Source organism: Callospermophilus lateralis, chromosome 4 (assembly GCF_048772815.1).
Source record: "Callospermophilus lateralis isolate mCalLat2 chromosome 4, mCalLat2.hap1, whole genome shotgun sequence".
NCBI lineage: Eukaryota > Metazoa > Chordata > Mammalia > Rodentia > Sciuridae > Callospermophilus > Callospermophilus lateralis.
The window spans coordinates 66,626,422-66,646,999 of record NC_135308.1 but is presented as its reverse complement, the minus strand read 5'-3'; the positions used below and the strand labels follow the sequence as shown (position 1 = coordinate 66,646,999).

The 20,578-nt window shown below is 34.6% G+C and overlaps 2 protein-coding genes across 10 annotated transcripts in view; one reads left to right on the top strand and one right to left on the bottom strand.

Moving 5' to 3' along the window:
- Positions 1-13,926, bottom strand: part of Cacna1c (calcium voltage-gated channel subunit alpha1 C) — a 707,547-nt gene extending 693,621 nt beyond the window's left edge. For all 5 annotated transcript variants that reach the window (XM_076853983.1, XM_076853987.1, XM_076853986.1 and 2 more), the window contains exon 1: positions 13,788-13,926. In XM_076853983.1, coding sequence (XP_076710098.1) covers positions 13,788-13,926 — 139 coding nt within the window. The remainder of the gene's footprint in view (positions 1-13,787) is intronic.
- Positions 1-20,578, top strand: part of Dcp1b (decapping mRNA 1B) — a 51,018-nt gene that overhangs the window by 13,524 nt on the left and 16,916 nt on the right. For all 5 annotated transcript variants that reach the window (XM_076854018.1, XM_076854017.1, XM_076854021.1 and 2 more), the window contains one exon: positions 18,572-18,638. In XM_076854018.1, coding sequence (XP_076710133.1) covers positions 18,572-18,638 — 67 coding nt within the window. The remainder of the gene's footprint in view (positions 1-18,571; positions 18,639-20,578) is intronic.

The following is a 20,578-nucleotide window of genomic DNA, read 5'->3' as shown; positions in this document are numbered from 1 at the left end:
GAGGTTAAAGAGATTAGGTGGTATACCATGACCCATGATATTTTGAGATGGAAACATCATTTGAATGGGGAAAAATCAACTTCAAGATCCTGGGCTCAGCTGTGCATCATGGCATACATGTGTAATCCCAGCTACTTGGGAGGCTGAGGCAGGAGGATCATGAGTTCAAGGTCAGATTAGGCAACATGGGACCCTTTCTCAAAATAAAAAGAGACCCTTATGCCTGAGGAGACTCTCAAATAAAAAATAATTTAACAAAGCTGAATTTGACCATGTCTTTTATATTATTCTCCTAGCATAACTCTTTACTGTGTTTTCCTTTTCATAACTAAATAAAATTATAATATGTGGATCTATACTTTAGAGGTATATTTTGTCAAATATATTGAACTACTTGTGGAGAGAAATGACAGATTTCAAATTAGGAAAGGAAATTAGAAATAGTTGACATAAATAGAACATTTAAGATGCAACCGAAGAATATGTTATAACATTATAACATCAAATTCTTATTAGAAAGAAGAAAGGTCTCTAACCACTAATACAAGCTTCTAACTTAAGAAAATAGAAAGATAAAAAAATTAAACCCAAAAGGAGCCGAAGAAATGAAATAAAAATAAGAGCAGAAGTTAATGAAATAAACAGAAAAATAATAAAGAAAATTAGTGAAACCAAAAGCTGATTCTTTGAAAGTAAGTAGTCAATAAAATCATTAAGCCCCTGGTGAGACTGATCAAGGAAAAAAGGGAGAAAGAGAGAGAGGACTCTGCGAATTAACAGCAGGAATGAAAGGATTCTCTGTCAAAGGATAATAAGGAAGTGCTATGAACTATTCTATGCACATAGATTCAGCAACTTAAATGAACTGATTTATGATTGCAAGATAAAAATCATAAAATTCACTCAGAATTAGTCAACGTGAATAGTTCCATATCTATTAAGGAACCTGAATTTGTGAAGAACAAAAAAACTTGTGAAAAAGAAAATTCTAGACTCGGATACTTTCATTGATGAATTCTACCAATCCTTCAAGGAAGGAATAATACCAATTCTGAACAATCTCATTCAGAAAATAGAAGAGAAGGGAATGGTTCCCAGTTCATTTCATGAGGGTAGCATTACCATGCTATCAAAATAAGATGAAGACATTACAAGAAAATTATGGAGTAATATCCCCTTTGAATATAAATACAAATATACTCAACACAATGTGAGCAATACAATGTTTGTAACAGTGGCATTCAGTATAGCCAAAATGGTGAGAAATACACATTGTCTATCAATGTAAAAAAATGTGATACATTCAAATAATGTATTTGACCTTAAGAAGAAACAAAATTATAATGCTACAACATTGGATGAACAGTGAAGTGAAATAAGCCAGGGGCTAGGGTTGTAGTTCAGTGGTAGAGTACTTGCCTCACATGCATGAGGTACTGGGTTCAATCCTCAGCACCACAGAAAAATAAATAAATAAAAATAAAGATATGGTGTCCATCTACAGCTAAAAAAATATTTAATAAATAATTAAGTAAATAAAAATAAATAAGCCAGGCACAAAAAGTATTGTATGACTTCACTTTTATTAGGCACTAGAGTATTCAAATTCATAGGAGTCAGAAGTAGAACAGTGGTTATGAGGGTTATGAAGAAGGGGAGAATGGGAAGTCCTCATTTAATGGGTATAGAATTTTAGTTTGGATGAGGAATAAGTTTTGGCGAAGAATGATGGGCATGGTGGCACATGTGTAATTCCAGCTATTGTGAATGCACTTAGTCACTGAACTGGTACACTTTAAAACAGTAAATTTTATGTTTTTAAATATTTTACCACAATGAAATAAGAAAAAGAACAGATAGAGCATTCCTAATCCCAAAATCTACAATACCCTGAAATCCAAAACATTTTAAGCACTACCATGACACTGTTTCAAATTTTGGAGTATTTTAGATTTAGATTTTTAGGTCAGAGATATGCAACTGGTGAAGTTTATGCAAATATTCCCAATTCAAAAAAGTTCCAAAATCTGAAACACTTCTGGTCCCAAGCATTTCAGCTTGATTTCTTTGAAAGTAGCCAATAAAACCAGTGCAATAAGCCCCTGGCAAGTTTGCTCAAGGAAAAATGGTGGGATGGGAAGAGGATTCTACAGATAAACATCATCAAAAATGAAAGGATTACCTACAGGTCCTGTACCAGCATGCTGAATCCAGTACCTCATAAAGAGGATATGTTATGGACCTTATAATTTGCTATAATTTAGCTCCTCCATACAAAATCACCACTAGATTTACTTTTTTAAAGCACATACCTAATCAAGTCATTTTCCTTATGAAAATCTTCAATCTACCAAGTAAACTTTTTCACCTGACATTCAAAGCTTGCTATAGTTGGGTCACAGTTTACTTTTCTGACCAAGTCTACTACCCCTCTTGCATATTTGTGTGATGCTCTAGCACAACTGTAGGCTTTCCAGAATGCTTTTCTCTCCATGCTTTTACATATCTTCTTTTTTCCTCCTTGAATTCTCCCCTTCCTCCTGACCAATCTTTACCATGTAAATTGGACTCATATTTCAGAATCTAACTAAATTTTCCCTCTCCTGAGTGTTTTTGTAATTTCACTATCTGGTTATCTAACTGGGTTATCTCTTTACAACATATACCTTCTCTCTCTACCCCCTGCCCCGATCCCCCACATTGTTATTTATTATTTATATATTTTGCAGTACTGGGGATTGAACCCAGGACCTGTGTGTGCCATACAAGAGCTCTACCAATGAGCTCTACCTTCATCCCTGTACTGTATATCTCTTAACTTTCCCAAGCATTTATTCTACACTTGCCTATGGGTATTGATTCAATGCCAGAGCCTGGAAGTTCAAGAATGAATAAGATAAGTCCCTTCCTCCAAGTTTAGCATCCTCACACAAAACACAGGCATGTAAACATATGTGTTTCAGATAACGTTTTAAATGCTTACCCAGAAATAAATAAAAGGTACTTACTAGTTGTACTTCTGTTTTACCTTATATATAATATTAGTCCTAGTTTTTCTATTAAGAGTACAAACATCTTCAGGACCTCTGTATTCAACTCTAGCACTTAATTTCTTGCATTAAGTGTGCATAATTAAATACTGGCAATTAATGCTGAGTTGTTTTTATTGGATTTCTTTATCAAGACAACTAATGAATCTTAACCAAAAATTTCACAACTATTTCTTTAGTCTTTTTCTTATTGGATATTATCAGCAGGCATTAAGCAATCTTAAAATCCTGTGTGGCAATGGAATATTACTCAGCAATAAGAGAGAATAAAATCATGGCATTTACAGGTAAATGGATGGAGTTAGAGAAGATAATGCTAAGTGAAGTTAGCCAAATGCCAAATGTTTTCTCTGATTTAAGGAGGCTGATTCATAGTGGGTGGAGGGGGAATATGGGAGGAATAGACAAATTCTAGATAGGGAAGAGGGTTGGAAGGGGAAAGGAGGGAGCATGGGGTTAGAAATGTTGGTGGGATGTGATGGTCATTATTATCCAAATTTACATGTATGAAGACAGGAATTGGTATGAATATACTTTGTATACAACTAGAGATATGAAAAATTGTGCTCTATATGTGTATTAAGAATTGTAATGCATTCCTCTGTCATATATAAATTAAAAAAAAAATCCTGCATGGTTCCTGTATAGAAACTCAAAGCACTAAATAATTTTAGCACTTTACACAGGAGCTAATCTGCTCCTTAAGGTTAATTTCACATAGATAGTAGTAACAGCCAAAAGTTGCTGGAAATAATTGTGAGTTATGAGAATGCCATCTATCCTATTAGATAGATGTGAGATATCTGATAGTTCTAGGATGAAATATAAGGTGGGAAAATGTTTGATTCATCTGTGTGAATAAAATAATGCACAATGCATATATATATGTGTGTGTGTGTGTGTGTGTGTGTGTATATATATATATATATATCATATATATGTAATATGTGTTCTTTATGAAATTTTATTTAGGTTCTAAAATCTCTAGGGATGTAGCCTTAAAATTATTAGACTCTCATTGATATATTATGATTTAAGATGTTTATTCACTACAAACTTGATATTTTAATTATCATACATGAAAACAAGTCATATCCTTGTATTCCCATGGCTCTGTTAAACCATGGCAATGAAGTTCAAATAGTAAGGCTTATGTTACAGATATTTTATCTGCAAATAAAATAAGACACTTTTTTGTTTCTTATAGAAACAACCAAATATGTAGCTCTTTATTTAAAAAGGGGTAGTATTAGCAAATACTCAGTTTAAATAGAATCTTGTGAGCATTTATTATAAAAGAAAAAATAAATGGTACCTTATCAAAAGTAACAATTTCATGAAATTAAGAACTTCTATTCGTCTCAGTACACCTTTTTAAAAAATGAAAAGGTAAAACACAGACTGGGAAAAAGTATTGGGAATGCATACAGCTTACATAGCACTTATATTGAGCTGTTTTGAATAAAATTTCCATGAACATTCTTGTTTATGTTTTTTAGGTGCTGATATGTCTTGGGTTTCTACCTAGGAGTGGAATTGGTGGAGTCATAGTGTAGGGATTTGTTTATCTTTAGCAGATAGTGCCAAATGGTTTTCTAAAGTTGTGTGCCTACTTATATTCTCACCAACAATGTGTAAGAGTTCTAGTTGCTCCATACCCTTTTAAAACTTGATATTATTGGTTCTTTTAATTTAGCTTTCTTGGGAATTCCAACATGATAGCTTATTATGGTTTTAATTTGCATTTTTACATAACTGATCATGTTGAGCATTTCTTTTATGCTTCTTGGACATTATAAAAACAATTAAATATATAACTTTATAATAAGCAGGTAGTAATATCAAATACTAAATTTGAATGTAGATTATACCTCCTGAATATCTAAAATTTAAAAGACTGATATTGCTGTGTGTTAATGGGGATGAAGAGCAAGTGAAACTCACACATCAATGGTGAGAGAGTAAAATGCTACAACCACTTTGGAGTCATCAATTTCTTATATATTTAAGCATATAATTACCATGCAATCCAGCCAACTGCCACTCATAGGTATTTACTGAAGAGAAATGAAGTGAAAACTATATCCACAGACTCCTACACAAATGTTCATGGCAATTTTATCCATAATAGCAAAAGGGAGTAACCCAGATGGCTATGAATAAGTGGATAAACAAATTGTGGTGCACTCATATAATGGAATACTACTCAGCAATAAAAATAATTGAACTATTGATGTATTCAACAACACAGATGAATTTCAAAAACATGTTGAACAAAAGAAGCCATCTTCAAAGAAGTATATACTACATGATTCCATTTATATGAAGTCTAAGAATAGGCAAAACTAATCTGTGGTGATAAAAGTCAGAAAATGGTTCCCTCTGGGGTTGGTGGTAGAAGTGAGGGTTGTAGGTGTTGACTGGAAAAGGATGATAAGAATGTTTTAGATCTTGTTTTGGGTTGTGATTACAGGAGAGTGTGCTATTCTCAAAACTCACTGAACAGAGAACATTTTAGAATCTATATTTTATTGTATATAAATTATTTCCCAGTTTTAAAAAGTAGAAATAATTGAACCTTATAAAATGAGATTTTAAAGAAACAAATACTCAAGTATAGCTTGTTATCTTTCTTTTCCTTTTGCCATGGGGAGATGGAACCCAGGGCCTCCTACATGATAGGCAAGAACTACACCCCCAGCCCTTGCCTTTCTTTTTTTATCCTGACATTCGTTAACCACTATTTCATCTAACCCTGATCTCTTATAGGTTGATTAGGATATTACACTAATTCGAGTTGCATCTTGGCTTCCTCAAGATGCAATATATAGCAATCCTTGTTCTAAAACATATCCACAGTACTTTCAACCAGTATGATACCAAAAGCCTTTGATGTAACTTGACCTCAACTGAAAGTTTGAGCTAATGTGGGGGTAATAGACGTAGTTTAGTTTGCATTTTTCATTTCCAGATCACTTAGTATTTACCCCCTGGCCTTAGCTTGAGACATCTTCTGTCTTCACAGGGTCAGAGAAAAAAAAGTCTTCTGTTTGTAGAAAATATGAAAACCAATACAACTTAATATTTTTTCCTGAATAGAAGGAATTGATCTTCTATTTTGGTCTTAAGAGTCAGTTTTTCCAAAAGTCAATTTTGTAGCATCTAGATTTCAATCCTTTCCCTAAAGCAAATGTATAACAAATGATTAATAAACTTTTAAAATGTAATTGTAGGTATTTTCTTGACAATCATAAATTAATTTTAAATAAGTTATAAAGTGTAAACATTAATTTCTTCCACAACTCCAGTTAAAATGCATCTGTATACACCCTTAATAAATAATACCAATGAGAGAGTCAAATTTGCAATGATAGGTCATAATTGGGAAGCAGCATTGTTCACTGTACTTAGAATGCATTTTATGAAATCTTTTCTCTGCCATTATATATCATTAATTAATTGGTTACTGATTATGTAAGCATAATTAATAAATTATAGGCCCCTATGGACTGAGACCATAGCTTATATTTTATTTATATTTTCTGATACCAAATGAACACAGAAAACAAATAGATCTGGATATGAGAGAGACATGTACAATGGACTTAAAGTAATTCACAAATCATTTACATTAATTCTAGAATTGTTACTTATGTATATATGTCTCATGATTTTGTCTAGCATTTTGAAGCATCAGTATGCTTAAGATAAAGCTTTGAAAATATTCTGCTTGGAGTGATTGATTCAAAAGAGCTAAACATTTGCCCAGCTTTCAAAAATTCCTTCCTATTCCCCACTTAATGGTAGAGATTGAAAATACCATCTCTTAAACTATTACCAAGCAGTAATTAAAACTGAACTGTGTACTTTGCCCTTTCTGTGGCTGGGGATACTGACAAATCCATGCTTTTTAAGTCTTCTAGACTTCAGGCTACATGGGAGAAAAAAAATTCTTCCAATTTAACAAATTCTAAGACCCTGAGATTTTATTACTCTTTTCTTAATCTTGGAATCAATTTAAACAGTTATTATAGAAGCAATTTGTAAGGTTAATAGTGAACCATGTATAAATTTATTACTAAGAAAATGAAAGCCACACGATCTGCCCATAAATAATTGATAGTTTATTTTTCCATTTGAAGATATTTATCATATATTGATAGCCTCAAATAGTTCTTAATCTTCATTAGGTCATAAAAGCCTTTGAGAATCTGTTAAATTTTTTTCCTCCCTCCCCGTTCCTTCCCACCTCTTTTTTTCCTCCCCTCCCTCCCTTCCTCCCTTCCTTCTTTTTTTTTTTTTTTTAAGAGAGAGAGAGAGAGAGAGAGAGAGAGAGAGAATTTTAATATTTATTTTTAGTTTTCCGCAGACACAACATCTTTGTTTGTATGTGGTGCTGAGGATCAAACCCGGGCCGCACGCATACCAGGCGAGTGCGCTACCACTTGAGCCACATCCCCAGCCCCTCTCCCTTCTTTTTTTCCTTCCTCCCTCTCTCCTTCCTGTCGTCCCTTTCTCAAATATTTTTTAATAGCCTACCACGTACCAGGTATTGTTCCAGGAGGCCTATGCTTTGTACCTCTCCATCCCCTGAAATACCTATTTGCATATATTCATACCATTTAACATATAATTTTAGGGATATTATTGAACTTTTGGAATGCTCTAGGGTCAAGAAACATCTTAAATATAATTATACAGCTAAAAATACTTGACATTCTTGCCAGGCAGAAACTTAGTATTTGCAGGAATAACAATAGAATGCCTTTCTTTTTAGGATTACCCAGTAATATAGATCTTCAAAGTAAACTCATGCAAATTATGAATGTGGAATGGGAGACAAGGAATTTGCTATGTCATATCCAGACTAGGCAACCTATACAATCTTGAAGTTCTTTTACTGCGTGTGAGAGGAGTAGTTGGTTGCCCCAGGTAACCTTCAAGAATAAGTCTGTGCTTCTTAATGAGAAAGAAAAGAAGGCCACTGAAATTTAAAAATTATAATGTGATCACTGAATTCACTTTGTGTCTTTAATCTTCCTTTACCATTCTAACTGAAAAATTGACCTATTTATTATGCCCCATTGCATAGAGAGCTAGTGTGTTTTAATATATGATTAAGGGTTACACATCTACTATGACTTGAGTGATGGAACTTGTCACTCTGACCTTAAATCCAGAATTAACTTTTTCTTCTCTGTCAGTACTCCACTCATGCTGAAAAGAAGGGATCTAAACTCTGAAGGAGACAATTTATCTAAAGAACTGCCATTCTGTCAATTAAAGAAGTCTCTGTTGGGCATAGTGACACATGCCTGTAATCCCAGTGACTTGGGGGCTCAGGCAGGAGGATAACAAGTTTGAGATCAGCCTCAGCAACTTAGCAAAACCCTGTCTCCAAAAAAATAGGGCTGGGGTTGTGGCTCAGCAGTAGAGTGCTCGACTAGCACATGAGGGGCCCTGGGTTCTATCTTCAGCACCACATAAAAAATGATAATAAATAAATAAATAAAGGTATTGTGTCCAACTACAACTAAAAAATAAATATATTAAAAAAAATAAAAAGGGCCTGGGATGTAGCTCAGTGGTAAAATACCCTTGGGTTCAATCCCCAATACCTGCCCCCGCCCCCCCAAAAAAATGCTCTTAAAGACTTCAAGTAAAATTTCACTTTTGAGCCTTGGTATCTGGATTTCATAGTTTGTTTTTCCATGTGTTGAGTGGTGATATCTGATAACTCCTTGAAACACACACACAAGCATGTGTATGATAATGGGTAAACCATACTTCTTTTCATCCAGACCACACAACTTCTACAACTTCTACACTTCCATCATAAACAAGTAGGGACTCATGTATAGGACAGTCACCTTTAGTGGGGGGAAAAAAATAAAAAATAAAATAATAATATATATATATATATATACACACACACACACACACACACACACACACACACACACTTATTTAACTTAACAACCTGGCATGCTTTGATGAAGAAGAACCCATGTGGCAAAATTATATAGGTGACATATAGCTACTATGTGAGAATATAATCAAAGTAAAGTCCCTGAACCATGAATATTTAAGATTCTTGGCTTTACCAAGGAACCATCCATGTAGTAATGCTATTTGGATTCATACACTGCAGTTGAGGCTTAGAGTTGTATGATATTTTATATTTTTGTTTGAGAAAGCCCAGTTTGAGGCCTAGAAGAAGTTTAAATCTTGGCAGAGACAGTTTGAATTCCAAAACATTTCTTCAACGCTTAGTGAGTGAAGCATCTTTAGTCTGTGTGCCCTAATACAGTACTTTGCATATTGTAAGTGGTCATTATGGCTGTATTGAGTTGTTCATGTGTATTCTTTTACATTCTGTTTTTTTTGTTACTGGGTTTTGTCCAGAACTTATTTAGAAAATGGTTTCGAATAATCTAATTCAGGAATCAAGTTTAATTTACTTCTTAAACCCACAGAAGGAAAATTTATAATTGTTCCACATTCTTATCGGTTTTGGAGGAAGAAAAGCTATTTTGACCAAGAGCTGATGTTAGAATTATTCTATATACAACCTAAGGGCTTTTATTTCAGAGTAAAACCAAAACATGACTTAACTGCTTACAACTAAAAAGACTTGGAAAAGTGGTATGTCCTATATCCATATTCATGGATTAAAGTCAAAATTTTAAAAGTACAGAAACTCTTGAGTCACTTTTCCTGTATTAGAAAGTAGCAATAAAGTCTTCTGATTAAACTAGTGCTATATAAAATCTTAGAAATTTTTCAGTGACCATGTGTTTTATAGTTAGGCTATTTTCAGCAAAGCTGTTTCTGTCATTGTTAAACACTTGATTAAATCATCTGATTCAAATATGAGGATGTCTGTTCTTCATTGTAATATATCTTTTACCTGTAGAAATACTCTCTGTTTTATATTTAGTTTAAACATACTTTTCTGACAAACTACAATTAATGTTAAACTGGATTTATTTAACTACATTAAGTTTCACTTAAAGAATTTTCAGTGTGTTGCTGGAATAATTGACATTGCATATAAATCTTATATTTTTAAGATAATTTAGGTACTTGTACATGTAAACTTGAGATTACTATTATCTGACATGACTGGAATATAAATATAGTAGTTTTCTTCTAGACCAAGTTACTATTGGTTATTTTGTTCTGTGTTCTTTCATAATGAAGAGAAATGCGTTTGACTTTGCAGATTTGTTGTATACTTTGAGCTCTTCCTTGCTAGTGCCAGACAAGTAGTTCAGAAGAATGATATGTGGTAGAATTGTTGTAATAATAAACACACATAAAATGAGTATATTAGTGCCTACACTCATATCCTAATGGCAAAATCCCATCAACATTACTTATGCCTACAGATGTGAAGTATTTGAGGCAAAAGAAACCCATAGTGAAGTTACAAGGAAAATAGAAGGGACATTATTAGTAGAATCCTCATTCTGTAATCTCTGGTACAAGGTGTCATTGAATGGTAGAGGTGTCTAACACATGTAGGCCACAATGCTTAATGAAGCCAGAATTGATATTAGCAAGGATTGCCCATGATTTGAGCTTTTAAGTCTTCACTTTCAGTTTAACTCAGCAGTTATTTGAACAAATAACTCTGTTCCACACTAGTTGCTGTGCTGGATACATTAACATAGCCCTACCCTCCAGGAGTTTATAGCCTAGTGAAGGGAAGGGAACAGATATATAAATACATAAATACACACACACACACACACACACACACACACACAAAAGTACACAAATGTACAAAAGAAGCTATGGGAACAGAGTAAAAATTGGGAGTTAGAAGAGTGGAAATACTGGATCTTCAAGGATGAAAAGGGGTTCAAAGAAAGGAAGATGTTTAAGGAAATCTCTGTTTGGAATTTGTGGCCTAGGAAATTTTGAAATTAACCAGCAAGGTTATAAACAAAATAAAAATATAATTTTATGTGGCCAAGAAATCAGATTAAGTTGTTGATATTTCTATTTATTATTAACTGTGGGTTTTCCTACTTCCTAATTTTTTCAGAAGTTTCTTGACTCTCTTAAATCTCTTAGAGATTTCCCCTGAAACAAAATTAGGAATCAGTACACAAGGTAGAAGATTCCACCTGACTTTTTGTGACCCTGAAGGTAATGGCAAGTCAACATTCTCAATTGGGGAGAGTATGGCTTCTGAGTGGATTAGAAGATCTAATGACCTAGCATGCATTTGTTATAAAGGAAAACTTTCTGAAAGATAAATCCATCTTTTACTAGTATACTTATAGTGTACTAGCACAAATTAATTTAATCCACATTAGCATAATACTTTAGTTACAGGTTTTTTGTTTACCTGTTTGTTTTTAATGGTCTTAACTTTCTAATGAAGTTTATTTAGAAGGGGGAGGGTTGTTTTTACTGTTCAGATTTTCTACTGTTTCCCCCCTAATGCTCATGAGTATTAGTCACCCATAAAATAGAAACTGCTTCTCATCTGCTGTGAACCTTCCAATATCCCAACATCATGGGATCCCTGATTTGTGAGGTGCAGTAAAACTATGTCACATGAAAAGAACCAGACCCAGAACCAAAGATAACAGTGCTATGTAGACTCTCTGTGGCCGGTGAAGATTTTGTTTTACAAGATGTGTCCGTGTTTGGTTAGTAAAGCCAAAGCAGAAGGTGAATGAAAGAACATTACTTTAAAGGCATTAAAGAACACACCAAAGGAAAGCATTTTTTAGCGCAGACATTCCAAACCGGGTAGAAGCACAGAATCAGCACAGAGCCAGCCAAGCATGGCCTGTTTCCCATCTATGGATGCCAGTTACATAGGCAACGAAATTGCTGTTCCGACACTTACTGCTGTAAAAATACTGCCCCTACTAGAAACCTCCATTCCCCTGCTTTTTCTTTTCTCCTTCCTTCTTCTCCCATCTTTTTCCTTCCTCATTCATATCCTCTCTTCCATCTTTCCTTTTTTCCTTTTGAGAGTCCACATGAACCTTGATCTAAAGAAGACTTTTCCAATCTTATAGCCAAACCTAGAAATCAGTCAGATATTAAAATGATTTTTTTTATTACTTCATTTATTTCTCCTGGAAGGCTGGAAGGGGCACATACTTTAGAGAAAACAGAATCAAGAAAATGACTGGCTAACCCTTCGAGCCTTGTTAGATCACAGGTTCTTCCTTAGCAAAATAGGTTACTGAACTGCACACTTCTTAGTTGGCTTGCAGTTGTGAAATCTCACGGTTATAGCTTCCTAACTGTTAAAGTATCTTTCAGTCTTCCAAAGGGTGAGACTGCACGTGCCTGCTGCTTACCACCAAGTCCTAGTCATCATCAGTATCATCCAACTTGTAAAAGCTTGAACAAAATAAATGGTGCAGTTAATCAAGAAATACTGTATTTAAACAAAGTTTCTAAAACAGGCATTCATACCAGATATATGATTAGATGCTTCATCTTTACATTGAGATTATTATTCTAGTCATTTGAGAAAAACTTCTTGAAAAGAATGGAGTCTGAAGAAATTTTCTTAGAATTTTGCTCTGTTCCAAAATGCCCAAAAGAGATTTGTGTAACTCGTCACTACCATGTTTCCGTGGCTTTTGCTAGTGAAAGAGAGGACCTGTCAGCCTTCCGAGAAAAGCACATTTCCCTTTCCTTTTGACAGGAATAAGTAAAGGGAAGGAAGAAAGTAAGAAAGGAGAGAAACAGTGAGCCCAAACCCCACCAAACCAGATAGCTGACTATTTAAACTTTACCACGCATCATTTAAACTAAATATAACATGTCTTCTTTTAAAAATTTACACAAATATTAGCCTGAATCCTTGTTAAATGATTACAAGCTACCATTTGTGATTTGGAGTGGAAAGGTATTTGGGGGTAAAATATAGAACAAATGCTAAATATCTTGGGCAGATTGAATAGAAATATTTGTTAGAAACATAGATGGGATGGGGTAAATCTAAAATGGACTAATGAACCATGCTAATGAGAATCAAAGGGTTCCAAATGAAAATGTGCATTTAAGTGATATTTAATGTTGGCTGTAATGACCTCCTAACTCTCCTCTTAAAATTTGATTAGCTTGGGGCTGGGGATGTGGCTCAAGCGGTAGCGCGCTCGCCTGGCATGCGTGCGGCCCGGGTTCGATCCTCAGCACCACATACAAACAAAGATGTTGTATCTGCCGATAACTAAAAAATAAATATTAAAAATTGTCTCTCTCTCTCTCCTCTCTCACTCTCTCTTTAAAAAAATTTTTTTATTAGCTTGCTATTTTTCCACTAAAGAAATTTAAAAGAAGAAAATTCCATTGAATATAATCAGCTTGCTCTCTATCTTATCTGTGTGTACACACAAAGTTCAGACATGAAATCTAATATAGAAGTTTTCTTCTCCCTGATCTTTCTCACAGAATTAAAAGGAAAGTAGAAGATAGATGTTTTACTATATAAAGGCAGTATTGCATTCCTTGTTACCTGATATATCATCTTTTCAGTTGAAAATTTTCAAAGAATAGCATTAACCAGGATTGTGCAATTTTAGGCAAAATTTCACAACTGTGCTGCTAAAGTCCCTATTAAATAAAAGAGGACTGCTGAAGAGATGAGTCCTTAGAGTGGAAAGCCATCAGAATGTGACTAGGTATCATTAGGCTGTAAAGAGTAAATTTGTAAACATGTTCTTCCTATTCTTCACTTCACTTTTGGTTTCTTACCTCCAGGAGAGATGTAGAAACAGTTGAGTTGAGCTTCATGCACCAATGTACCCTTGAATTTCACCTCTGTTTCGGCAGACAGGTGACTGGAGAGCGGCTGATATGCAGGTGTAGAGGTCTGAACAAATGCTCGGAGCATTGCAAATTTCCAGATGTGTACTAATAGGTTGATTTTAAAACTAAACAAATATCCTGCTTTTGATCTTTTCTCTTTGTAATTTTTTAAAACTCAGAAACTATTCCTGTAGTGACATTTTGGAGCCACAAAAGTTTACAAGGTCCATACAATGGCTGCAAATTTAGACTATTTTTAAGTTTTAGAATTCTAAAAGCACACCTTTCTTGTTTCTTGTCTTTTCCTACCTTCCCTGCTGTGCTCACTGCCAGTGTCTGGACAGGCCTCTCACCCAGTGGCTTTACAGGAAACCTTGGATTGAAATGTGAAGTTAATGGTTTCTGTCAGCCTGTCAGTTCATCACCTCCAGAAGGCATGATGAACTCTGGTTTTTGTATATCACCACGAGCTGTTCTGATATGCCCTCTTGTGTAGAAGAGTGATAGGTTTGTACAGAGGTTGGTAGACCTTGGGCAGAAAACTTCAGTTGGAATGTGCACTTTAATGGAATTCACAGCCCCTTTCCCAGTGGAATGCCTCTCAAGTTGCAAAACTATTTTAGGTAGGAAAAAAAAATTTAGAACCAGTTCTAAATTTTATCTTGGTGCCACCTTTCAGTGACCAGGACAGTTAATAAACCTATTTTTTAATCCACCCCACCCCACTGACTCGCACACGAGCTATTTAAACTTTATGTTCGAACTAAATCCTAACTGGGATGAGAAAGTTATTTCAAAATGATCCCATTTTAAAACCATGTTGCTTTAAAGATAAATGTTCGGGTCCTAAAGCAGTCTCCCTGTTGTCTTAAATAATTACTACAAACCCATTCTTTTTTTCACTCTGAGTTGACATTTGAAAGATGTTTTTCTAGCATTTTCTCTCCATAAATCTGTATTCCAGTTATCTCATGGTAGTGTCAGTGTCAAGTCAAGCTGCTTTTCTGTTGTATCAACAGTTTCCTTGGCATCCTACCCTTGTGAAAATCTAGTTCCTTATGTCAAATGCCATAAGTGTCTAATATTGAGAAGAATGACACCCAAAATGTTTCTACTAATGGAGTTAACAACACTAGTAGCTGGCTTTTCCTCTGCCATTGGGCCTTCTGTTTCTTGTTTTATACTGTGTTTTTCTCCCTTTCTATCACCTTTGTCCTTTGATAGTTTTGGGAAACTTAGTATCCAAGGAAAGAATGTTTTCCCTGGAGCCAAAAAAAGAACAGAGCAGGCTTCTAGGATTGTAACTAAAATTAAAGCCACCAAAACACACAAATTAATTCCAATTTATTTAGTGGTTGAACATTAATAATCCAATCTGCTTTTACCTACAAGAATAGGAGAGTAGGAAGGTTGGTGTGTAGGAATATTTGTAGGGAATCAGGAGCAGGGAATGAGTGCTGTGGACTGGAAACAACCTTGAATGTGAAGTTTCCAGATAAGCATTTAAAGAACCTGAGATGAAAGAATTTTATCTTGATACAAAAACTATCATAAAGAACACATCACATTGTGGCACATACCTATAATCCCAGTGGCTCAGGAGGCTGAGGCAGGAGGATCATAAGTTCAAAGTGAGATTCAGCAATTCAGCGAGACCCTGTCTCTAAATAAAATATAGAAGGGCTGAGAATGTAGCTCACTTAAGCACCCCTGGGTTCAATTCCCAGTACCAAAGGGGGGTGGGGGAAGGGAACACAGCAACTTCAGAACTCAGATGTTCTTGTTTTCCTTAAAAGATTGTCAGTGTCCTAAGGAGGAACACATTGATGTTCAACCACTTAATAAGTTGAAATTAGTTTTGTGTTTTGGTGGCTTTAATTTTAGTCTGATTTTTATCTAAGAGGTTAACATGCATCAAGAAAAAGCTGGGATTATGTGTCCACTTTTATCCCCTTCAAATATAGGTGGGTAAAATAAATTCTCATACACTGAGAATTACACAAAGTTTAAAACCTCATTGCCAACTCTTGGCAAGTTAATAATTCAGATTCGTAAGGTTCCTCTTTAAGATCCCTGCTTAAAATAGCACTCACAAAACATTTTCATAACTTTTGCTCTCTGAGTTTTTACTGTCAAGAAGCAGAAGTTTCATACCTTGGCATTGACCAGGAAAGGGGGGCGGGAATGGTAGAGTTAAAATATCCCAGCTGTTTTAATGACAAAATAATATTAATATAAATAAACATTTTGAATTTTTTTATTTTAAAAATGTTTTCCTTTAAAATTTTTATTTTGTTGGTCTTCATTGTTCTATCATAATATTGTTTCTGTTTTCAATGAAGATTTCAAAAATGCATGTATAGTTAATACATTATTTACATGATTAATACCACCAGATTCTCAACTAGATATTTATAAATGTATTTTGGAACTGTTTTAACCTTTACTATAAAGATGGTGGAGATAGGCATATACTAAGTTTACTATATAACTCATTTTGAAAAATTATTGAAGGAGTCTAGTGACTATATTATACATTCTTTTAGTACTAAATGATTAAATTATAGTCATATCTAATTTTTCAACAGTTGTAAATTTACTGTACAGACATTTTAGATTTGTTATTAAGTTTTATTTTTTCAGTGCCCTATCCTAAAGCTCATAAAGCCAGTTTTTTAGTTAACATATTTCTGGGAGAAGGGGAAAGGAGGGAAGTTTCTAGGCATAATCTGAGCATCAGGTTTCTGAATATTTAAAAATAAAAATGAAATGTGTTTATGAAATATGCAAATGGAGGACAGAAACAATGATGTCTTGAAGCCAGGAAGTTTAGAAATCCTAATTTCATTTTCAATCTATATTCATTTGTGTAAGAAGCATTTACCAAATGCCTATTGTGTTAAGGTACTATATTTCCAAGGAAATAACTTTATTTAGACTTTGTGTGTGTGTGTGTGTGTGTGTGTGTGTGTGTGCGCGCGCGCAGGCAGGAACAGGACTACTACACATGGCTGTATGGACTTAAAGAATTCCAATAAACAAAATAAAGATATTGTGTCCAACTACAACTAAAAAATAAATGTTTAAAAAAAAAGAATTCCAATGCTAGATTTTTATGTTATTTACTTTTTCTTTCCACATTTTTTTGGTGCTTTGTAGTTCTACATAATGATGGGATTTGTTGTTACATATTCATACACACACAAAATATAATATAATTTTGCCAATATCATTCCCAGCATTTCCCCCTCCCTCCCCTCTTCCAGTCCCATGTCCCTCTAGTGATTTCCCTTTGACTTTCATGAGATTTCCCCTGATCTCTGCACCTTTCTTTTACTTTTTCTTCTCTAGCTTCTTCTACATATGAAAGAAAACATATAAACTTTGACCTTCAAAGTTTGGCTTATTTTGCTTAATTTAATGGTCTCAAGTTCCATTCATTTTCCTGCAAATGACATGATTTCATTTTTATTTATGGCTGAATAAAATTCTGTTGTGCACATTTAACACATTTTCTTTATCCTTTCGTCTATTGATGGACACCTAGGCTGGTTCCATAGTTTGGTTATTGTGAATTGTGCTGCTAGAAATATGGGTATGCATATGTCCCTGTTATGATGACTTTAATTCTTTAGGATAAATACCAAGGAGTGATATAACTAGGTTTTATGGTGATTCCATGCCTTGTCTTTTTGAGGAACCTCCATACTGATTTGCAAGTGGTTATACTAACTTACCATCCCACCAACAATGTAAAAATGTTTCTTTTTCTCCACATCCTCTCCAGCATTTATTATTGTTTGTATTCTTGATGACGGCCATTCTGACTGATATGAGATGAAATCCCAGTGTAGTTTTGATTTGCATTTCCCTACTTTCTAAAAATATTGCACATTTTTTCATATATTTATTAGCCATTTGTATTTCTTCTTTTGAGAAATGTCTGATTAGTTCATTTGCCCATTTATTAATTAGGTTATTTTTGGTATAGTTTTTTGAACTCTTTATATATTCTAGATATTAATCCTTTGTCAGAAAAGTTGCTAGCAAAGATTGTTCTCCCATTCTGTAGGCTCTTTCTTCACATTCCTAATTGTTTCCTTTGCTGTGCAGAAGGTTTTTAATTTGATGTTGTCCCCCTTACTAATTTTTGGCATTGTTTCCCGAGCTTTAGGGATCCTATTGAGAAAGTTGTTGACTGTGCCTATGTCCTAATGTTGACCCTAGATTTTCTTCTAGGAGCTTTGTAGTTTCTGATCTAATTCCAAGGTCTTTGATCTGTTTTGAGTTGGTTTTTGTGCAGGGTGAGAAATAAGGTCTAGTTTCATTCTTCTACATAGGGATAACAAGTTTTTCCAGCACCATTTTTTAAACAGTCTGTGTTTTCTTCAATGTGTTTTTGGCACCTTTGTCAAGAATCTGATGACTGTAGATATGCAGATTTGTCTCTATCTTCTATTCTGTTCCATTGGTCTGTATGTCTGTTTTTATGCCAATACCATGCATTTTTTGTTACTGTAGCTCTATAGTATCATTTGAAGTCAGGTATTGTGATACCTTCTAGTGCTAGATTTTTAAGCTTCACTCCAATATTGGCTTCATTTATTTCATAATTATTGAATAAATTAATTAATACATAAATTATTAAGTATTTTAAGATAGAAAGGAAATTTTTTTCTATTTTGTGGTTTTGAGGATGTTCATACTTTGTTCAATGTATTTTTTTGCAGTGTCCATTTATGGAATTTGGTTTTACGATAAAGAAGAATGCCAAAGAATTGCAGAGCTTATGAAAAAGTGAGTGTTGAAAAGCTAAATATTTTTCAGGACCTAATGCTTTTGTTGTATTTCTAAGCGTCTATAACTGTGCTGTTATCTTAACAGGATGCATCTCTTATAGCAATCATTTCACAGTGGTCAAGAAAACATTTATTACTACTTAATGAATGAAAAGTAGACATAAGAAATGATTTGCTACATTTCACTAGATTTATCATCTAGAATGACTCAACTCATTTTGTTCTGCCTATGTGAAATACATGAAATATAAGTTGTTCCAGATGGCAGTTTTCCTTAATATTTTCATTTGTAAATTTGCATTTTTTTTTTTTTGCTTTGAAAAGTTATCAGTAAAAAGAACATTCAGAGCCATCCTAAAAGGCTGCTCCAGATCCTCTAACATTTTTCATTTCCTTTCTTTCCTAAATACTTGCTTTAACTGTATGTCCATGTTTGTATAGGAGCTCTGAATATCCCTCCGTGTCTCAAGTGTCAAACACCAAGTACTTAAGATAGTCTTCCTGTTCTATCTCTGGAAAATGGTTTACATTACTGCCTGACTTCCCACTCTTAGCTTCCCTGATTGCATTGAAAGGAAAGCCCAGGTAGCTGGGCACGGTGGTGTAGGCCTATAATCCCAGCAATTTGGAAGGCTGAGATTCGAAGTTCGAGGCCAGCTCCAGCTATTTAGTGAGACCCTCAGCAACTCAATGAGACCCTGTCTCAAAATAAACAAATAAAAAAGGGCTGGGATGTACCTCAGTGGTAAAGTGTTCCTGGGTTAGATTCCCAGTATCAAAAAAAAAAAAAAGAAAGAAAGAAAGAAAGAAAAGAGGGCCCAAGTAAGCATGCTCTCTGCTCTGACTGGTTTACTTTGATCAGTTCCTGAGCCCTGGGGCTGCTCACTGTGAGGCAGTTATTTCCCTGATATTTATGAGGATGGGTAAGAGACTCAGAATGAAATATATTTCCTACGGTGCTGGCTCTCAGCCTGGGCCTGGACTAAGTCAAGCACATAGGACAGCTGCTACCCACGTGGATGTGATGCTGCAGCTTTGTCTGCATAAGAACCAATTTCCATTTTAAAATCCTGAGGCAGAAAATTATTAAAAAGTGACCCCAAGAAAATGAAAAATGGGGAACACTTTTTTTAATAAAAAAAATTGATTCCTGAAAATCTATCTTGCAAGAGCTAATTTTAGATAACTAGCTCAAGTTGCAGATGGTGATTAAGTGTGTTCAAACTGGTATTTAACACCATAACAATGAGTTCCTAGAACATTCACGTTATTGTAAATCGTGCAGTGGATAATAATAGCAGGATTTTTCATATAGATTAAAAAATACCCTGTAACTCAGCCAAGAGGCCATGGTAAAATTGTCAGCATTCTGCAATAATTGCTTAACAGCTCGGTCAGGAAATTGATTATTTACTAGCAATAAGCAGCCAACTTGTGGGAACAGACCCCTGTCCCAGTTAGAATTAAATATCTCAGTAAATTCTCAGATCTCTTTTTACCGTAAACTTCATGACAATAATAAAAGAATTTGAGCTGAAAGTCAAAGCACACAAAGTGAAAGGCATTTTTTTCAACATTACCTTGCAACATGTGTAGGAGCAATCTGGTCTCCCTCTGTGTTGTTTTCAGGGCAACAAAATACACTCTTCATTTCATTGCCGGAAGCGCCTTTTAAAATGCTCCTCTTTTCAAAATTGGGATGGATTCTGCACTGTGTCTCTACTGCCAAGGAAGTATAGGATTTGAGCCGCTACACTCAAACTTGCTTTGGCTTCAAGGCACTCTGGGACAAGAAAGGGGAAAAAAAATTCTCTTTGTTGTGCAGTTTCCTCACTACTTGAAAACTCTAAATAGGGCTTTCTTAGCAGTGAATGACAGAGTCCTTTCAAGTGCTCTAAACTAGGAGCTGGCAAACTAACTTCTGAAAGAGAGCAGATA